This window comes from Notamacropus eugenii, chromosome 4, assembly GCF_028372415.1.
Source record: "Notamacropus eugenii isolate mMacEug1 chromosome 4, mMacEug1.pri_v2, whole genome shotgun sequence".
Lineage (NCBI taxonomy): Eukaryota > Metazoa > Chordata > Mammalia > Diprotodontia > Macropodidae > Notamacropus > Notamacropus eugenii.
Genome location: NC_092875.1, coordinates 445,544,840 through 445,566,295, shown reverse-complemented (window position 1 = coordinate 445,566,295; position 21,456 = coordinate 445,544,840). Strand labels below are relative to the sequence as shown.

At 36.3% G+C, this 21,456-nt stretch overlaps 1 protein-coding gene across 30 annotated transcripts in view; it reads right to left on the bottom strand.

Moving 5' to 3' along the window:
• ARB2A (ARB2 cotranscriptional regulator A) overlaps positions 1 to 21,456 on the bottom strand; it is a 478,053-nt gene that overhangs the window by 370,059 nt on the left and 86,538 nt on the right. For 28 of the 30 annotated variants that reach the window (XM_072606132.1, XM_072606145.1, XM_072606150.1 and 25 more), the window contains one exon: positions 4,746 to 4,811. The exons of the other annotated variants lie outside the window; for them this stretch is intronic. In XM_072606132.1, the coding sequence (XP_072462233.1) occupies positions 4,746 to 4,811 (66 nt within the window). The remainder of the gene's footprint in view (positions 1 to 4,745; positions 4,812 to 21,456) is intronic. 30 annotated transcript variants of the gene reach the window in all.

Here is a 21,456-nt window from a genome sequence, read left to right as displayed (position 1 = left end):
ATAACTTCTACCGAAAAATACATTATACACTGAAAATGGAAGCATGAATTAGAAGGCAATGAGAAAACAAATGGTGAAAATAACATCAGTCAACATTTTAAAATGATACATTTCTAGCCACTCCCTTATCAAACATGTAAAGATTATAGCATCAATATGACTCTAATGAAAGCCAGTGAGTCTTCTAATTACTAAAATAAGAGAATTTACCACTACGGTTCTTTTCTCTGCTCCCTACTATCATTCACTTTCTCATTTCTTTTTTTGATTAGAGTTGGTCATTTTCTTTTTGGCAGTAAAAGACTCTGAATCAATTTGTCAAACACTGATAATACTGAGTTCCTAAGTCCAGAGTAATGAGTTTAACATCAAAATACAGTTAACCTTCTTTAGAATGCAAAATGTGATTGTGCTTTATGTAAAATGTTATTCAAAAAGATTTTTGAAGGTAACCAAGTCAAAATGCACATATTAATTTTAGTTAAGTAAAGGAGAGCTGAAAGATGACAGACAACTAAAATATGTACTGAAGTTAAGACAAGTAAAAGTAAATGAAAAATGACTTATGCATGATTTAAGGAGAGGAAAATGACTTTGAAATGATGATAGTAGCCTTATTTTCCCCCTCAGTTTAATACAGCACTCTGAGCTAATAAACTTGCTAAGAATTACTTATTATAAAGTTTAATTGTGCTAATTTTAAAACATAAGATATTATTACTTATGAAAATACATATTTAAAATTTCATTTCTTAACCTAATTAAATTTGGAAACACTTTTCCCCTTGCTTTTTCTTCCAAACCAATTTGTCTTCAAACAGTGGTAATTCATTAAACAAAGCCTTTACGAAGGAATGCACATAAAGGTCATTCTTTTGTACAACCTCATTTTATTGGCAAATCAACTTCAAATAATATTTAGTCTACTCACACTGAGACTGAATAGAGCAATTTGTAGCTGTTAAGGATTCAGTTGTGAATTATTCTGAATGGTATTAATTCTGATTTTTCATCAGAACATAACATAATGAAATGCTATAGTCATGTTATTTAGTTGCCTTATTTCAGTCAATAAGCTATACAAACAGAAACTGAATTGTTAATGAATTTAAAATTTCTAATATTTTAGCCAGTATTTCACTAATTTTCATTCAGCTGACACCAAATTTCCATAAAAAAATTTAAATACATTTTTTAGTTTATTCATTGGTAACCAGGGTGATTTTTAAATTTAGTATGTGATATATTATGGAGGGGGAAAAACATTTCATGCAGTATTGTCATTTTTTTCCTTTGGAATTACCAAACTGTATGAAATCTCACAATGAATCAAAATGGATTTAACTCCAAAGATAATATGCATATTCTTTCCCATAAGCAACACCACATTTACTGCATTCTTAAAAAACTTAGTTCAGCATCAAGACATACTAGAAAAGCATGCCAACTGGCCCAGTGGCAATACTCTACACTACCTTTCAGGAGACCAGGTTCAATATCCAGCCCTGGTCTCTTAATGATCCAAGCCAGCAGGGCCTGAAAATGGAGCAAAAGTGGTGTTATTCAGTCCCTGAGATGGGGACGTTTGGCCTCACTTTACTCAACTTCGATGTTTGGTTAATATCCAAGTATAAATGAGAGGCTAAAAAGGCAACTGAGGACTTTCATTTAGCTAGAAACATGGTCATCACAGTACCAGGTGATGGTGGGGGGAAATGCAACAAGGGAAGAATATAATAGTAGGAATGGGAAATGGAGAAACAAATAGCTACCAATATACCAGTAAATTCTTAAGGGAAAATTATTGGGGTCATTTTTATGCCACTTAATTTTAAATTCTGTAAGTTCTCAAAAAAAAAGCTGTCTAGAGAAGAATTAATACATTTTCTTTCTAAGTTGTTTAAATCTAGTTTTAGAGAAAGGAATAATATTAAGACTCTCAGCCAACTGTTCTGCTTTTCTGAGAAAAAAGCTCTAAATATCTAAGACAAAAGATACAAGCTATGCCAGAGATTCTGCTAACCATCATCAGTGTATACATACAAAACCTCATTCAAGCTGAAGAAATCACCCACTACAGAAGCTCACCTCTTAGCTCAGAAGAAAAACAATGGATTTTTTTTAAGCCTGGAAGACTTATTCAAGACATCAGATTTGGTGTCATTTCTAGTTCTGTTATGAGCACAACAAAATATATTATGACTTGAAGATAGGAAGGACCCTAGGTCTAGGTGCTATCTGAAATAAAGCACATTAACCTATTAATATTTGTATAATAATTTGAATAATATTTGTAGTTAGCAAAAAATTTTTGTCTATGAATTTATATCTTTGGATGTCATCTCAGGTTCTCTTTTAAAACTACAAATACTAATTCTACTTTAATAATTGAGTGTGTGTTCGTCCTTTGCTGCCAAAGAGGATCATGCCATCAGAGAAATGATGATATGACTTGCATTTGACTTTGTTTTGAGCGAGGGAGGGCTGTGCATGTCACCAACCTCACTTCTCCTCCAGAGCCATCTGAATCCAGTGACCAGATGACCTAGGATGAGGCAACTGGGGTTAAGTGACTTGCCCAAGGTCACACAGCTAGTGAGTGTCAAGGGTCTGAGGTAAGACTGGAACTCAGGTCCTCCTGACTCCTGCACTGGTACTCTATCCACTGCACCACCTACCAAAAATATCATTTATTGCACATTAGAAATGTGTAAGAGTTCAGAGTGGTCATATCAATCCTAACTGCTGAACAGTTGAAGGGCTCAATCATTATGGTGGGGTGATAATGAACATGAAGTCCTTTAAGTAAATTATTTAACCTAGTGTAAGAAAATTTGAGAATCCTATATTATGGATATTGGTAACAGCCCATCTGAAAACCATATGCTTTATAATTTAAGGGAGGTAAACCTAGAGAAATTAGGAGTTGAAATCCTGATAAGTTCTCAGTGAACCTCCAAAGTTGAATACACACACACACAGTTCAATAATGCAAAACTGAACACTGGAAGAGAGAGAGAAAAAGAGGGTACACAGGTGATTTTTCAAAGCCCTTCCTTGAGAAGAAAAGACTGAGCTGGAGGGAGACAAAGAGTAGAAAAAGTGGCAGTATCTGGGAATTACCTTTGAGGAGAGTAGCTTTAATATCTAGCACTACTCTCTTGTGATCAAAATCAAGAAAGCATATAACTGGAGGGAGGAATGGGAACAAAGAGAAGACTTGAATAGATTAGTTGGGAAATAAATGTGTTTTATACGTACAAAGAATTTGGTTTTCATGTATTTCAGAAAGGAACAAAGTTGTGAATTAAACTAAAACTTACAGTTATAAACATGATAAAAGGATCCTAGCAACTAGCTAAGGAATAGTCTTTTGAGGTTTTTTGGGTCCTACAAAGAATAAAACTAAGTTCTTCCAAGGAATTTCTATAATGTACCATCAAATTTAGGGGTGAAAGAGCAGCAACTGTTATGAAACTCTCACATTCCTCAATTTTAAGAGGGTCCATGACAAGACCTCTTTTTCCTGGTAATATGCTAATAAAATGATCAATTTTGATACTTCAAAAAAAGTTACATTTCTATTAATTTCTATAAATAAAATTTAATGAAAACAAAATGGTCCACAAGAGCACTAGGTTAGTGACACAGTATAATCATTTCTTAGTTTGGCATAATAGAAAGATCCTGAGTTCAGAACAGAAAGATTTGAGCCTCAGTTCTGTAACTTAGTAGCTGTATAAGGTTGGGCAAGTCACTCTTAACTTAATTGGGACTAAATTTCCTCACCTGTAGCAGAGATTTAATATCTACCTGTCTTACAAGATTACTGTGAAGACCAAATCAGATATACATGGAAGAGTGCTTTTTAAGTGGCAGAGCATTATACACACGTAACTAATTCTATTACTATTGGGGCATTTATGTGTCACAGTCTAAAATATTTGTGAGAAAAGGCATTAAAACACTACATAGGCCAACTTCCTCAATTGTACAAAAGAGGAAATATGCATAAAATTTGATATTTTACACTTTGTGAAGATACATGAATTTTCTACAAAACAGAAGAGATTCTCAAACCTTTGCCTCAGCAGCACAACAATGGGCAATGATGTCAGGAAAGTATTCAGTTCTCACAAAAGGTAAGAGCTGGTACTGCACATCAAATAAAAAATGGGAGAAAAGCTGGGGAATGAAAGTGGGAAAAGGAGAAGAAATAAAGAAAAAAATATAAAAGGAAGAGGAGAAATCACGAAATTATCTGAGAATGCAAAATTATTTTCATTCTAAAGGCAAAGAAGAATACAGAGAAGAATCTTAACTTAGGCTGCTCCTTCGAAAATATACAAATACTTGTGTCAATCAAATGAAAAGGACAAGGGCAAACTGTACCCCAAATATTCACTGAGTGTCTGTCATTCTTTTAAAAGGATGAGAATCTCTGGATTAAAGAATAATGAAAGTCAATAACCAGAACACCCCAGATACATTTTGTATCAATCAAAGAAAATATCCTATTATAATGTACACAGAATAAGTTTACCCTCACAGTGTACTATTTTTTCCAAAGATACAATGTAACATTATGTGGGAAGGTATCTATAAAAAACCTATTCTGAATTAAGTGTACGAATATGATAAAATTTTAAAATTGAAATATGGAAAATTAAGATTTTTTTAAAGATTTTTTCTTAAATAAAAGTCATATTTGGAAATATAAACAGGAATAACTTAAAAAAACTTACTGGAAGTGAGATTTTTTTCAAATTGCAATCCTTTTCCAAGAGCTCATACACATATTTAGTAATAATCTGTGGGAGGGAAAGATAAAGACATATTAAAACCTGATACATTCTCATTCATTAACAAAATTAATATAATTAGCTGCTTAATAAAATATGTATTATGAATATGCATAGATGGTTTTATTTTACCCTTAATAAGTAAGAGCTAGCATATCACTGTGGAAAGAGAATCAGTCTCAAGAGTCAAGAATACTTGAGAATGCCGCCTTTGTGACTGAGCAACTCCAGGGACAGGAACAGAGCATGGCAGAGAGCTGCAGGTTCTCCTCACTCCCCCTCTTTCCCTATTCTTATTGCCACCCCAATGTTTCTCTGTGATCTAGGCCCCCAGCTATAGTCCAGAAATGGGAACTGAAAGAAAAAGCAGAAGCAATAGGGAGCCACTGAAGCTTTACGGGAAGGGAATGACATTAGACTGGGCTTTGGGAATATAAATTTGGCAGCCATGTGAAGGTATGATTAGAAATGGAAAAGAAAGAGATACAGAAGATAAACTAGGTGCTACTGCAATCGTTCAGGCCACAAAGAAGAAAAGTATTCTCCCTGGGAAAACTGAAGAGGCAAAGCTAAAGCTAATATTCCAGTCTAGTAAAAATGCCTGTGGCCTCTAATTTCCACGGGAAGAGACTCCAGAAAGGGCAAAAGGACTTTGACTTAGGAGACAACACACAGCCAAAGCCAAGAGGAAGAGCAAGCAGTTGCTAAGTTGTAATGTTAAAGGAATCTGAAGATCTTCCCTGTCCCTTCCTAAGCCCATGTGACCCTCTTTGGGCTCTGGCCGAGCCCACAGTGGAAGAAGCTTGCTGAAGAGATGGAGAAGGAAGTGAGAGTGACGCAGAGCTGAGGCACAGCAGCTACTGTGAGTGAGAGAGGAAGGCATTTTGCCTAGGGGAGCTTGTCTGTGGGAGGCCTAAAGCTTGGGGATGTCTGCTCCCTGCACTGGTGATGTGCATACACTTCTTTATCATTATGGTGGATTTGACTTTCTGGTACCCAAATAAATATCTTAGTTTCATCTTTGAGGAAGAGAGTTATTTATATTTTGTGAATTTACTTTGGAAATACACATGCATATTCACAGTAGCTGCTAACACATGCATATTCACAGTAGCTGCTACAGGTATCGCACACATAAGTACAGGGTCATATAAGAACTTGATGACAGAAGATCAAATCCATAACACAGGATCTGACCCAGAGAAAGTGCTCACTCATCACCAATAAGCTTGAAGGTGACCAAGTTACATGAAATTTCCTGGGGCCCTGGACAAACTGTAAGGGCCCCTCAGTCCTGGGCAGGCTCTTACTCCTCCCTGATTTTGTGGCTAAGAGGTTAGAAGGTTGTCTAGGCAACAAGCCAGAGACGCAGAAACCTCTGGATGATGGGTGGCCTGCTACATGGAGTCTCTCAAGTTGAACACCAAGATCCTGAGGCATTTTTGTGCTTTATTTTTCTGAAACAGCTGCTGGAGAAAGAAAATTTTTATGAAATCCTGATGTGGAGTTGAGAACATCAGGTTGGGTGGAGAGATATGAGGTAGTATGAATTTAGTCTCAGATCGAGACCTAGATTTTGCTGAATACCCTCCTGCTGAAGTCTGTAATTCTGATGGCTGAGTTTTGGAAGTTACAGTATGGAAAATGTATCCACAGGCCAGTTCTGGAAAAAAAAAAATCTCCTCTGATGGGATTGGTGCTAAGTGATTTAGTGTTATGTAAATGAGATTATCCATCCAGATCTAATTTCTTCAAGCACTGTTCCCTGGTCTCTATAAAGCAGATTGGAAACTTAATGCTAATATAACCACTCTTGAGAGTTGCTGGCACTTTAAAGTAGAGCAACAGTACAGGAACTGAGGCTGTGAATTTAGTGGAATAGGGCCATAAATGTGGAGGAACCCCAAATAGTTTTGGGAACTTTTTCAGTATCTGAAAAATTTAATAAGACATATCCTCTCTCCTACAAAAAATACCCATGTTCAAGGTCTTGCTCCTGATTCATACTGACTGTGTGGCTCTGGGCAAACCACAATCACTCAGAATCACAGAACAGCATAATGAGTTAAGTGAGAGTTGAAGAGTAGAGAAGTAAGGAGGCTGACGTCATTTTGGGCAAAACAAAAACACATTCCAGAATAAGGAAAGAGAAGTTAAAAAAAACAACTTTAAACCAGTGGTGTCGAGTGTGAACAACTGTATGAGGGCCCTGTGCGCTGCACACTTAGAAAGTCGCATCATAACATGGTCTTTATTCTGCTGTATTTTTTATTTATTTCATTACATATTTCCCAAATACATTTTCATCTAATTCAGCTGCACTGGAGAGAATTTCAGGAGCAATGCAGAGGGCTTGTACACCTCCGCCTTAAATTATTAGTTCAAGATAACAGACTTATTACCAATCACTGACTGGTCGTTTTTTAAAGTACATGATAAAAGGCCTAACAATAGTGAGGAAAACATCTAAATCCTATATATTAAATACCTACAAAACAACAAAAAACTTACGGAGACAATTTAAAAGGCTGAGCTATGAATACTCTGTATCAGCTTAAATGGATGCAAAACAGGTTTAGTTATTCGATACAATAAAATGCAGACATTTTCTAAAAGGAAAATCACTTGACATCTTGGCATTGAGTCTTAAGGAGAACCACGTAACATTTTTTTTACTTTGAACATATAGTACATATAACTACATCTAATACTTGAAAGTTAATTCATTATATAAAATATTATGCTTTGCAGATCCTTACCAGCTGGTACCTTTTGTCCAGAGAGACAACCGTTTTTAAAATTTCCCTATCTCAGCATATTTCCAACTGTCAGTTCTAACTATTTGCAATCCCATTGTGATATAACACTTAAAGAGAAAAGGCTCATTAACTATAAATCTATGAAGTCCACTATCTTCAGTGAATTCAAATTAAACCCTTATACTTGCTTTCTCTTAACAAAATTCCTCACATATTTCTGTTTTGCAATCCAGACTCTGGGGAAAATTCTCAGGTTATGCATTATAAAATGTCAATCCTATAAATGCACTGAAGTGAAACACAGTAGTGAATATACTTTTAAACAAATTATGGGCATAGGTACTCTTTCCTTGTTGATAATAAAGACTTCAAAACAAAGAAAAACTTTTGCCATATAACTGGCTCACAAAATTTACACCAGCTTAGGGCAGTAATGACCAAATGAAAGATGAACAATGAATCCTAACCAATTGCCTATAGTAATTCTCAAGTAAAGAGATTGACCTCAGACCTGTTTCTATAAATCTGGTTGAAGAAATTCTATTGTGACCTTAAGGACAGAACTACAAAAAAAGTAACAGAAATTCAAAAGAACATTTTGGTGTAGTGCTATTGATCATACTCTAATCTCATGAGAGAAGGAAGGAGGAAGAGACAAGAGATGAAGTGAGTGAGAGTGGGATAGGGATAGGGAGAGGGAGAAAGGGAGGGAGGGAGGGAGGGAGGGAGAGAGAGAGAGAGAGAGAGAGAGAGAGAGAGAGAGAGAACATGGATTTTCTAAAGATTCTGCACAGTCAAATCTTAAAAAAATAAAAAGCATTTAAAAATACAACTGGGTAAAAAGTTCTCACTTAGATTAGGAATGTAAAGGGTGCATTTATTTAGAGGAAAATGTCAAACTCACTGAGAGATTCTCTCTTTTAATAACAGAAGCAATCCAAAACCAGCTTTAAACTCCCAGATGACCTGCTAATAAAGAAGACTTCCAAGATTTTTCATTTTCATTGGTTCAGAAGTTTGGAGAGGGAGGAAAGGAAAAGGAGGGCTTCCTCACTTGGTATTTTATTGTTCATCTATTTTGGTAAGTAGGGTTTGTCAATTCAACCTGAATTAATATGAACTGATCCAACTTTTATAGGATGATCTTTGCTGACAATTATTGATTGAATGATTAGTTTTCATACTACCTATATTAAAATGCCTTTAATTCACTACTTAAGGGACCATCAGTTTTTCCAATTTAGAAAAAAAAATTTCCATAGTCACAACTTAGAGTTATATATATATTTTTTAAATCAGTAAATATTTAAAGAGCAGGAAATAGTATACCTTTAGGTAAAAAGCCAAATCAAAGGGTCAATATATTGGAAGAGTAGTTTCTAAGCTGAATGCATCACTAAGGTATATCAGAGAACACTCATCAAATGATTCCTCTCTCAAATACATACACTCCATAGCTTCCACTCTTTGTCTCCAGCTACCTTTTAAACATCAATATACTTCTGAAGATGCTACATGGCTATGAGCCACAGTATACCAATCTTTAAAGAAGTAAAGTTGCAGGTTACCCAAAGGGCAATGGTGAGCTGTAACTCCAATATACTAGGAACATAGAACAGCGCAGAAGAAGCTACCTAAAGGATATGGAAAATATATGAACAAAAAAGGACATGTGATAGTAGGGAGGGATAACCTATAAACAGCGCGCACCACTGGTAGCCACACAAAATCAAGGGATCTAGAAGATGGTCCCAAGACAATTGGAATACATGAAATATAGTCTAACAGGATAAAAAGCAATGATGGGGCACATGATCTGTACTGCTGAGAGGAGCACATTGAGGAAATCATAGATCCAGTGAAATATTTAAGTATTACTTTATCCATCACACCACCAACTACACACATTTGAAAAATAATAATAGATGCATGGGGGAAGGTAATAAGTGCATTTAGGGTTAAATTTACATAGTACCTATTTTGTGCCAGGGACTATGAAAAGTGCTTTTTACATAAACTCTTCCATTTGATCCTTACAACAACTCTCCAAGGTCTATGCTATTATTATCCCCATTTTACAAGTTAAGGAAACTGAGGCAAAAAGATGTTAAGTGACTTGCCCAGCATCTCACACAGCTAAAAAGTGTCTAAGGTTTGAATCTGAAGATTAGAGTTTTCCTGACTCCAGGCCCAGTGCTCCATCCACTGTCCCACCAGCTGGTGCTATAATATGCTTACTTATTTAGTACACTGAGTTCCATTGCATTTGGGGAAAGGGGAGAGAGGAGCTAAATAAATATTGCTACTCAGTACACGGAAGGATTCTCAGGCCCCTTGCAGAAGTGAATCCTCAGTACCCAGGATGGAATTTCAGAATCTCAAGAGTCAAATCTGCCATTCCTATATAAGCTGGTCTGGGTATGATGGGTTTGAGAATGACACCTAGAATTACACAAACGGCTCCATTAAACTATGCAGTGAATAAAATGGAATTTATTGAAATACTTGCCAGACCCATACAACCTTGGTTGCCAGCAGAAGTACACTTCATAACAGATATGCCAACAACATCAGACTACAGGCCACCTCATTATGGTTAAACATTTTACAATAAATGACATCCAAAGTCAGCATCAACATTTGAAAAGCTTCACCCCACAAACACCGCAAAATTCTGAAGCGTTCTCCAAAAGACATTAATGATTTAATTATTCTTCATACTAACGTATTAGTTCACTAGTGACAAGCACTACATTAGGACTCTTGGCAATAAGGAATATGTAACAGATTAATTTTAGAGGGTCTTACATAAGGGTTTCTACATACTATCCCCCCAAAATCACACCTTAAAGTGAGATTTCAGGAGACAAACAGTACTACAGCTGAGGTTTAGAACAGAATGATAGAACCATTGAGTATTGAAGCTAAGAGATCTTAGCAATCATCCAGTCCAAACTTTTCCTCTAACAGCCTAGCTTTACACAATGTGTCAGGAACAAAGCCAGTGTCAGCCATCCTGACACCCAGGCAAATGCTTTTCAACCACACCATGATCATTGATTTCATAAGCCCCTTCCCAACTAACTATTGAATTCATAACTGCCCTCCTCCTCACAAGCTCTTAAAATTCTCTCTTAGATTTAAATCCTTTGTAAAACAGAACTTACTTTGTACCTTACATTTAACTACTTTTTAAAAATGTTACAGGTATAAACACATTAGCCAAAGTATATCAACTGTAAAAGTATAGGATGGTGAAAATGTAACTGGATAATCGTGAAAAAAACCTGGAGGTTTTATCTGAATGCAACATTATGAATCAGCAGTGTAATATAGCCTGAACACTTCTCCTCACCTCCCCCCCAAAAAACAAGGAAATGTAATCTTAGATTGCATTAATAAAAGTAAAGGTTTCAGTATATCAGTTCCATTTCAGATGTAGTCTCTGTGTTATAATCTATATACTCTGGGTTCTGACATGCTATGTTATGACATGTGGATTATCATGTTAAATTCTGGGTATCCCATTTGAAGGAGATAATGACAAGTTGGAATATGTTCAGAGGAAGCTGACAAGAACGTGAGGATTTGAAATTATATCAAAAGCTGTTGAAGAAACTGGGGACAGTTAACCTGAGAAAGATTTGGGGTAGACATGGTAGTGGTCTTTAAATATAAAGGACTGTCATGTGGAAGAGGAACATTATTTTTTTCTGAACAGAAAGGGTAGAACTACAACTAATAGGTAAAAGTTAACAGAAAGGTAGATTTTCTTTCACTAAAAAGAACTTTCTAATAAGAGCTATTTGAGCATGTAATATGCTACCTCATAAGGCAGCTTGCTACATGCCACTGTGTATGTTTAAATAGAAACTATCTTTCATGGATGCTATAGAGATGCTATACTTGGGTCGGAGATTGGATTAGATGTCCCCTAAGATCACTTAAAAGTCGAATATTTTATCTCCAACTGCATGGGATGGATGAATCACTTGTTTAGAAACAGGACAAAGGGCAACGGAGGGGCAGGGAGAGAGATAATACATGAACAAGCCACAAACTGGAGTTCTCTAAGATAGAGAGTTGAACAGATGTCAAGTCTCCCTGGCAGAGACAAAACTATAAGGATATAGTGGAATGGCATATTTATATGGAGACCACTCAGGTGGGGAAGGGGGACAAATTCAAATATGACTTAGGAATGATTATGGCAAACATCAAGGATGGTACCAAAAAATGGCCTATAGGGAAAAACCAATATTCAAAAGTAAGGGAGAAAAAATGGAACCAGACTATGAAAAACCTTAAAGATGAGAAAGAGAAGACCAGGGAAGACAAGATAATCTTTATTAATAATTTCATACTTATGTTAAACTAATTCTTATAACAACTCTATAAGGTTAAGTGCTATTGTAATTCTCTTTTTACAGAAAGGAAAACTGAGGCTACAAAATGTTAAATGACTTTCCTAGGGTCACACAGCTACTATCTGAGATTTGAACTCAAGTTTTCCTGACTACATCACTCAGCTGTGTTGAAAGGGAATATAATATAACGAAATCAGTGTTCTAATGAAGATCATCTCAAAGTATCATACACTATGAACTTGTCCAAGAAGAGAGGAGGATCAGAGATCTACCCCTCCATGCCGGAAGTGTCATCTCGCACTTCTTTGCTGCAGTTCTCTCCAAGTCTCGGCCAAAGGACCGCTTCTTACATGTGCCCTTTCTGATCCTCTAGATGTTGGAGTTTTCCCCAAAACCACTTTTCTTTATATGAGAGGTAGTGTGACCTAGAGAACAGAGCTGGTCTTGAAGACAGGAAGCCCTGGATTCCAGCTCTTCCTCTGACACATACTGGCTGCTAAATGTATAAATTGCAGAGGTAATTTCCTCATCCAGGACTTCCCCTATATACAAGAATGAAATCATAGGCCCAGTCCCTATTCATGTACAAGTTCTCTCCTCCACCCCACCCCATCACCACTGTATCCCCACTCCCTGCCACGGTGACTGTCTGGCATATGGCAAACCCTTAAGAAATATTTGCCTTGGTCCTTTTCTCATTTAATTCTGAACTCTAACACTAACTCTGGGGGATAGAAAAGGGGAAGAAAAACTACAAAAAAAGTCTATTCTATATTGAAAAATCTAGAATGAGATAGTGACTTCTTGATAGGCCATAGCTTTTTTTTTCCTAATTGCTATCCAGCATGTTCCTAGAATGTTTCCTAGTCAATAAAATGAAGAACTAAAAACTGATATCATCCTAGTGAAAATATAAGTAAAAAGATAGTTGCTGTAAAATTAAACATTGAATATAATCCTAAATCAACAAATACCCTTGAATTATCTGCTGGTGTTGCAACTAGCCTCAGCAACAAAAAAATATAATTGAAATCAGGGTCTTACTCCTAATAAGACTTACCCAATATTGTAAAAACTAAATAAGCCATAAATTAACAACTGTCAATCCTAATTTATAATCTTACTAAAATTTTTATTTTAATCTCTAGTACTACTTTTGTAACAATTTACTCTGTAGCTACTTTGTAAATTGAAGGGTAAGCACTGCTTCCTCTACCATAATAAGCTCAATTTTCAATTAAGATTTATTAAGTACCTACAGTGTGCCTATCCTTGTGAATTTAACTAAAAAAGCTGACAATTTCTGTTGCCACTAAGTTATATAGAGTATTTTATCTGTTATAGTCTGATTTCCAATATATTTAACAACAGCCTGGGAGACACTTTGATGTTGTAAGTAGGCAATTTGAAGATTCTCTGTGGTATCCAAACCATACCTTTTTTGTAATTCCAGGAAGAGGAAAAATAATGAGATTTTATATAGGTTCCAAATTACAACTGTTGCTCTGTCCCGAAAAAAAAAAAAAGGTTTCCTGCAGGCTTTTTTACCTACAATTACTATATATATACATATATATATATATGAGAATTTGCTAAGAGTAAAGCAATAATGATTTCTTATCATTACTAGACCCTCTAGCTTAATATGAAATGACTTAAACATGTGGTACTATCTCGTTATAGAGTAATGACATAAATTTCAATGGATTATCAAAACATTCAAAAAAAATTCACCCAAACCAAAGGGTTAACAACAAAGTCTGTATGTTACTTAAGAGGGAGCTTAAGATTCAGAGTGCACGTCAAAATAGACATACAAAATCTAGTTTTGTACTATTGCATTGTGAATCAGTGTGCATATATAAGGTATCATTATTAGACTTATCAGTAATTATCATATTATAGATGCAAGCAGTTAATAACTATAAAAAACAATTTATATTTGCAATAAACTATGATATAATTTGAATTTTAAAATTTAAAATAATACAGTTCATTTTCCCTACTGATAAATACAATTCTCAGTCTTGACTGGCCTTCTAAAATCTAGTGCTAGCCTACCTCTCCTGACTTAATTTAACTCTCATCCCACACATGTACTCTACATTCCAACCAAACTATCTACTACATTTAGATATTATAATACTTCCTCTCTTCTATCTCTCGTCTTCTACCTCTCCCCCCTATCTCTTGCCACTCTCCCACTTCCAAAAGTACCTTGTATTTACCTATCACAGTACGGGCTGCATCTCTCAAAACACAATGTAAGCTCTTTAAATCTGTTTGGTGGGATTTTTTTTGCTCTGTTTCCCTTGTGCCTAGGTGCTTTAAAGGTGTTGCTTGAATTTTTATTGCATTTGTATTTAGTGATGGTGCAGCTGTTAGGGGAAAAAAAATGCAGTTGCAAAGTCTGCTATTTGACCAACTATCTTTTCCATCTTAGGTCCTTTCACAGTGATATCTGTCCTTCATAGGATATTCACCTCTATCTCTTCCCTTCACAAATGCACAAGTTCAGTATTTAAGACATTTTTTCAATTCTGTATGCCAAGTGAGTCCACAATTTTGTTTTCTTAGCTACAGAGCTACATAATGTACTTAATGGTTTCTTTGTAACGTACTCACCCAACGTACAGCTATGATACAGAAGCTATGTTGGTAATTTGCTCCAAATCCCCAAAGTGACTAGCTTAGCTTTTTTCTGGCACTCTGATGAGGACCTATGTTTGAATTTTTCTATATAAAATATTCTTAAGGAAATATTCTAAAAGCTAAATATGACATAGCATGCAGATTTCTACATATGTTCCCCCTCAAAACAAAATTCCTTTGTAATAACATAGGTGTGGCAAATTGTTGGTGGATGAAGTAGAGCTAAACATGGAGTTTTATACCTAATTCCTAGTCAACCTTGGGTGGCCTAAGAAATAACGTTCTTTTTTAAAGTTCTCTTAAAAGAGAAATACTGAGCTTAAGCTATACGTGACAGCCATCTGAAGTACTGCAAAATCTTCATAATGCATATACTTAGAATCTCCTCTCTACATTATGATGTATTTTCAAGTAACTTAAAAGTCAGTGATTTATGTCTATTTTGTTTGGTCTTCCACACAACTGTGATTATGGTTACGTGGACTTGAAATACTGATCCTGAATAAATTTAAAGCTTAAGAAGTCTTTTTGATTTCATTAAGCATGAACTAAAAATCTTTCTAGAGATACAGTTCAGAAAAGCCTAAAAAGAAATTCACAATAGTAAATGTTACAGGAGAAAATGGTTTGGAAAAGTAGCAACTTCCTCATTTTTCCCTTTAAAATTTTGAAAAAAAAAAAGATTCACAAATTCATAAAAAGACATAACACAAAGGGTATAACAAGCAGGCCCATCTGCCTATGACATAACAGCCAAACATGATTTTTAAGACTATTTTCCCTTATAATTATTTTAACAAAATGTTCTTCAAACTTAGAGAGTAGGACTGAGAGACTGGGCAGATAGGCGCAACAATGGCAGCAGGCCGGGCAGTGATCTAGAAGAAAGGGGATCATGGGAGCCCCCTGCATTTGGAGCAGGCCCTAGGAATTGAGTGGCACACAGTAGGACAAGCTTGAAGGGGCTGCTGTTGGTCATGAAACCCTGAAACATCACGATCAAATATCAGCGACTTCCAGGCAGCTAAGAGTTTCACAGACCTGCTATCTCTACAGACCAAGCTGTACTACAGCTCACTATAAATGAGAAGTCTCAGAATGTCTTAAACAAGTACATGAAGTTCTTTCAGAAGGTAGCATCGACAATGCTGGACCAGATGTGGTTGCCATGCAACATATTCCAGAACCATGTAGCTGGTGCCTATAACAGGTTAAGCTGCTGTTTTCAGATGAAGGGAAAATGATGCCCAGATAGACTCACGAATATCCTGGGATGAAGCACAGCTAGCAAATAGATAAGAAACATGCCCATCAAAGACATCTCATTAACAAAAAGAAAAAGGGACAAGCTCTAGCAAACATTTTGGTGAACAACAGAACAATCTCAGGCAAAACACAGCAAACAAAATCCTATAAAGCAGTTCAGTAGGAGCATCTTAGCTGGAAGTCAGTCAGATGAATGAATCCATGAACCCTGTGCGAGGATCTACAGCCAACAAGGCCCATGTCCGTCAAGCACTCATAGTGTTTAAGCATACGGCTGAGCCCCAGGACAAGCACTGGCCAGGTGGAAAACACCATCTAAGGGCCATGGGTGACAAAGTGGCCTATCTCCTAACTTGGATGCCAGTGATGACTACAGGGGCTAACTGGCCCCAATGGTGAACAAGCTTTGTCCCACCTCCTTGAATGGCTGGGAAGATGATAAATACCTGGAAACACTGAGAATTGAGAACGAGCAGCACCCTATCAATGTGCCTCCTAAGACATAAGGGCTAGTCCCTTGGTTGTCACTGAAGGCTTCCTCCAGCATTCTTCTTCCCTCAGATAAGGCTAGAGGCCCAACTCTTCCCCCCTACATGACCGCCTATTCTTCCTGGGACAAGCTGCACAGCTGCTACTCCTTAGTGTCCTCCCCAACAACATCTTTCACACAGTGCCCAAACTGCTTCACCGTGAGGCACTGGTCAGCAACCTTAAAGAAGAACATAATTTTGTTCTTTTGTTAATTTTTGGGCTGGAAAGTAACCAAATAATTTTTAATAAATACACATGATAGCAAACAAAATGATAAAGAAAAATAGGTTGATGGCAAATAAGGAGAAAATTCACTAACATTTTCAAAGAATCTCCAAATTTTCTTTTTAACTGTTAGAGGAAAGAATCAGTTCAATTTTCATTTCTGTTTTTCCAAAATAAAACAGCAATTGATTTTGAAGGATCAGGGGAAAAAAGGGAATGAAAAATACATAAGAGCAACATAGATTACATCTTTCTTCTGGCTCAAACAAGATGCAATCTTATGGATGAAAAGATTTGTATGTCCAAACAAACTGTATATTTACCACAAACTGCGAGATCATTTGCATAAAAGTTTACCTAGACAAGGCTAAAGTCTTTTTCTAGGCATCAGAGAAATAAAGATTTAATGCAAAAGGACACTGGCTCAAGTCAACACACCAGATGAACACAAAAAGGTAAATTTTAATAATCAAGTTCATAATTCATCTCATCTAATTTGGGAAATGTCACATTTAAGAAGATATTCCACTTAACATGAACTAATTCACCAATTATCAGTAATTGTGATGACAGCTAAATGATTCTGAATACAGTATGTTTGTATTTAATGATACCAACAGAAGTACAGGAAATTCACAATAGATTATGTGCTCAGTTCCTCTAGGGCTTACAAAATCAGCAAAGAGCTACAAAGCTTGATCTTCTCATAGAAGAGGCCATGTTTTAGGAATGAAAACTTTAAAAAACATTATCTTTTCTTGGTATAGGTATATTTAAGTGACAACATATTTTCAAGAATGATACACTTTTGTTTCTGGCATAGAAAAGCATCTCTAAGCATTATTCATATTATTTTTCTCCCTTAAAGTTAACATGCTTTAACACCATATGGGCACGAATTTACTTCTGTTCACTTAAACTAGCAATTAAACTTTATAACACAGAAAACTGCTAAAGTAAAATAATCCCATTCCACCGAAAAGCTTTTTTCCCCCTCTAAAATAAGATCAATGGGCGAGCCAAATGGCTGGGGTGTTAGCTCATTATACCTACAAAGAAGATCCAAGTTTGAGACTTATCTTAGGTTCTCATTCTTGTAGCCAGCACCTCAAAATGTTAACAAGGCCTAGAAAGGACAGTTAAAATGCCTGAATCATACATGAGTCAATACCCAAAAGTATTTTAAAATTATGCACATATAATGGAAATAGTGATAAAATATTTAAAGGTAGTTGATTCTACCTAAAGTTAAATATATATTCTGGTAGCTCTACTTATAGAATACCTATCATCCAAAAAAGTTCAAAGCAATTTACAGAAATAAGACCTAGTACTGCCTCAAAACTACTCACTTTTTAGAAGTGCATCAATTATTTCAGGCCACAGGCTACCATTTAAGTGAGTTGAAAGAGGTAATTTGCTAAATGGTTCCCTAGTGGCCCAGAAAGTTAATACACCTTCAAAAAATAGTGAGCAATTTACCTTTCTTGCTCCTAGGATCAAGTCCACCATCTCATTAATCCTCAATACACCTTCATAAGGCACAGAGATGGAAAGGATGGGCACCACAAGGTGTAACAGGAAAAAAAAAAGGAAGACCACAAGATGACCTGTGGGAATCAGTCAGCACCAGGGTGACAAGAAACAGAGATCAGAAACTCCCAAGCCTCCTTCTAGGTGTACACTAGTAAAAGTCTGCTCAATTTTACAGAGCTTATAAGATACTACAGAAGCACCAAGTTCTAAAGGCATATATACATGTTTCAGATTTTGACACCATGAAAAATACGATAATAGAATAAAGCAATTCCAAAAGCAAAATTTATTAAAAATAAATGCGAGGCCTCCCCACACCCTTGCAGAATCATTATCCATTTACTCTTTCTAAAACACAATAATATTTCACAATATTGTTTCCTCATGCATTCAACCATCAATATTTAATGCCTACTATATACAGACTTGGGGGCTCTGTGAGGGAGAGGTAAGATATAAGCACAGATAAGTATAATATAATTACTGTATGCTTAAGTACCATGTGCTGTGTGAGGTACAGAGGAGAAAGTCATTACCAACAAGAGATATCTGAAGGGTCTTCCCAGAGAGAACAGAATTTGAGTTTGGTCTCAAATAATGGACAGGAATGGAACAAGTGAAGAGGGGTAGACAGGACATAAGAACTGCAAAGAAAGAAATCCTTAAGCGTCAGGCAGAAAAGCAGAAACTTTACTTAGTAAACTATATGGGGTGCTTCTAGATTTGAAAGCAGAGTAATGACTTGACAAGCATGAAAAAGATTATTTTGGCAGTGGTATGAGGGATAAATTCTCAGCATGTCAGCCTCCCCAATCCCCTTGACCTGCACTAGATTCAGTCAAACTCTTGGTCCTATCATTGCCCACAATGTTCCATCCCATAATCTACACTTGGAAATTCCACTAGCATAATTTTCTATGCTTCTATCTCTTTTTGTGTCTCATTTCTCCTAAACTTAACCTCTGTTCCCACCCCACCCTCTAACATCCATCCCAATTCATCACCTCTGCTCCAGACTGACTTTCCTTCCCCTAAAACCTTTATGCTTTAGTTTACCAATTAAACTTTACACTGTCATCATCCTGTGACTCCCTCCCTCCCCTTATCATCTGACAGTTCACCTCTTCAAGTCCTAAGCCTGGAATGTTCTCATATACCACCTTCTCCACTACTCTACAGTTGCTTAACGAAACTGAAAGAACCATGGTGACTGAATTCACTATTAATTTGTTATCTAATCTCAGTTAAGCCCTCATTCATAGCTGCACAAAGATTCTATTGCTCTTCCTATAAAACTCCCCAAACATTCTCTTCTACCCAATATCACCTCCTCCTTCCCTCCCTCTCAAGATCATCCATCCTGAGTTTGTTCTTCCTATTTCTACAGCTCACATTTCCTCATCTTCATTCTCACATTTCCTCATCTTTGTTCTCTCTCTGATCTCTCCCCATCCACTGGCTCCCTCACTTTTGCTTACAAACACATCAACATTTACCTCATCCTCACCTGACCCTAGTATTATCTCAAGCTATCACTTTGTATCTCTTCTCTCATTTACATAATACTTAAAAAGCCTATCTGCTTTCATTGCTTCTACTTTTTAACCTCCCAAAAGATTTTCAATACCTCGCAATGTAGCTTTCAATTCCACTACTCAACTGGAACTGTTCTCTCCAAAATTATCTTAATTTCTAAATCTCTTTATTTCTGCAACCAGTCCTTTTTTTAGTTCTCATCTTTCTCAATATCTCTGTAGCATTTGACACTAAAAACTACTCTACTTGTCTCATTACATATGTGTTTACAATTGTTTACCTGTGTTCATTTTCTTTCTGTCCAATAGAAAAGAAAGCTCCTTGAGGACAGCGATTATTTCATTTTTATCTTTCTATGTCCAGTGTCTATATGTCTTGCAAATAGTAAGCATTTAATAAATGCTTGTTGAATGAATGTTCTCTCCTGCTTTGCTTCCTACTGTCAAGTGTAGTTAAAGTAAAGCTTTCTGGTTATCATTAATGTTGGGAGATATTTTCTCCTTGACACTAGCTTTCCTGATATCACTTGCTTGATAAACTAACTCTTCATATGTCACTGAGTACTTATAGCTTCTTGATATCGTTTAATCTTCCTATATCACCCATCATGTTTACTTGTCCTCTAAGGCTCTGTCCTCAGCTTCTTTGTCTGTTCTCTATATTCTTTCTTCTCATACCCTATCTATTCCCATGGCTTCAACAATCAGTTCTTTGCATGTGGTTGTCAACTCTATACTTCGAGTCCCAATCTCTCAGCAGGGGTACCAATAGCACTATTTCAACAGCCTAGAGAATGCCACTTATATGATTCTCTAACACTTCCAACTCAGGATGTTCCAAACAGAACTTTTCATTTTCCCCACAAAATCTCCCTCCTTTCTCCCAAGTTCCCAATCTGGGGGTGGGCACCAACCCTCTCCAGGCTTTTAAACTGGGAATCCTTTTGACTTTTTCTTCATACACTGCCCATCCATACCTCTCACACACACTCACACACACACACACACACACGCATGCACGTGCACACACACGCACGTGCACATGCACGTGCACACACACATACATTCAATCATATGACAAGTTCTCCTGATCATACTTCTATGCTATCTCTGACTACTCCTTTGTACTTACCATATAGTACCTTATATGAAAGTTCTTTGTGTACATCATATCTTCCTTCCTAGATTTTATAGTCCTCAGAAACAGGAACTATCCTTTGGTTATCTCTCTAGTCCCAAGACAGAGCAAACTGTCTCAAACACAGCAGGAATGCAAATATTTGGTGAGTTGAGGACTGCCCTTATTAGGCGTTTCTTTAACAGCTTAAAACTGCACCAAGACTTTGAGGACACTTACATAAAGCTATAAACAAAAATGTTTGGCATCACCTTGGCCTTCAAGGTTATCTTCATCATCTTTCGATAGATGATCTAAGTGCTTAAGGAGGACCAGTTCCAAGTTCAACAAACTGATTTAGCTCGCAATGTGCTCTTCCTGCTGCTAGTATTAAGAACAAACCTAAATATATAAAGCATTCTTTGGCAATTTTTAAAAGGTCTCTCAATAACATTTTAGCTGTATACAAGTTTCTGCACAAGTTCATAGAATAAATGTTGTGAAATTATAAAAACCTAAATTTCAAGGACAAAATATATTTGGCATATTTTACTATATGCCAATGGCATGGATTAGCCCTAAGTCACTCAAAATCATATTCAATTTTATAAACACTAATGTGCAAGAAACATCACTTAAAATACTCTGAAGGACAAAAAATACCAA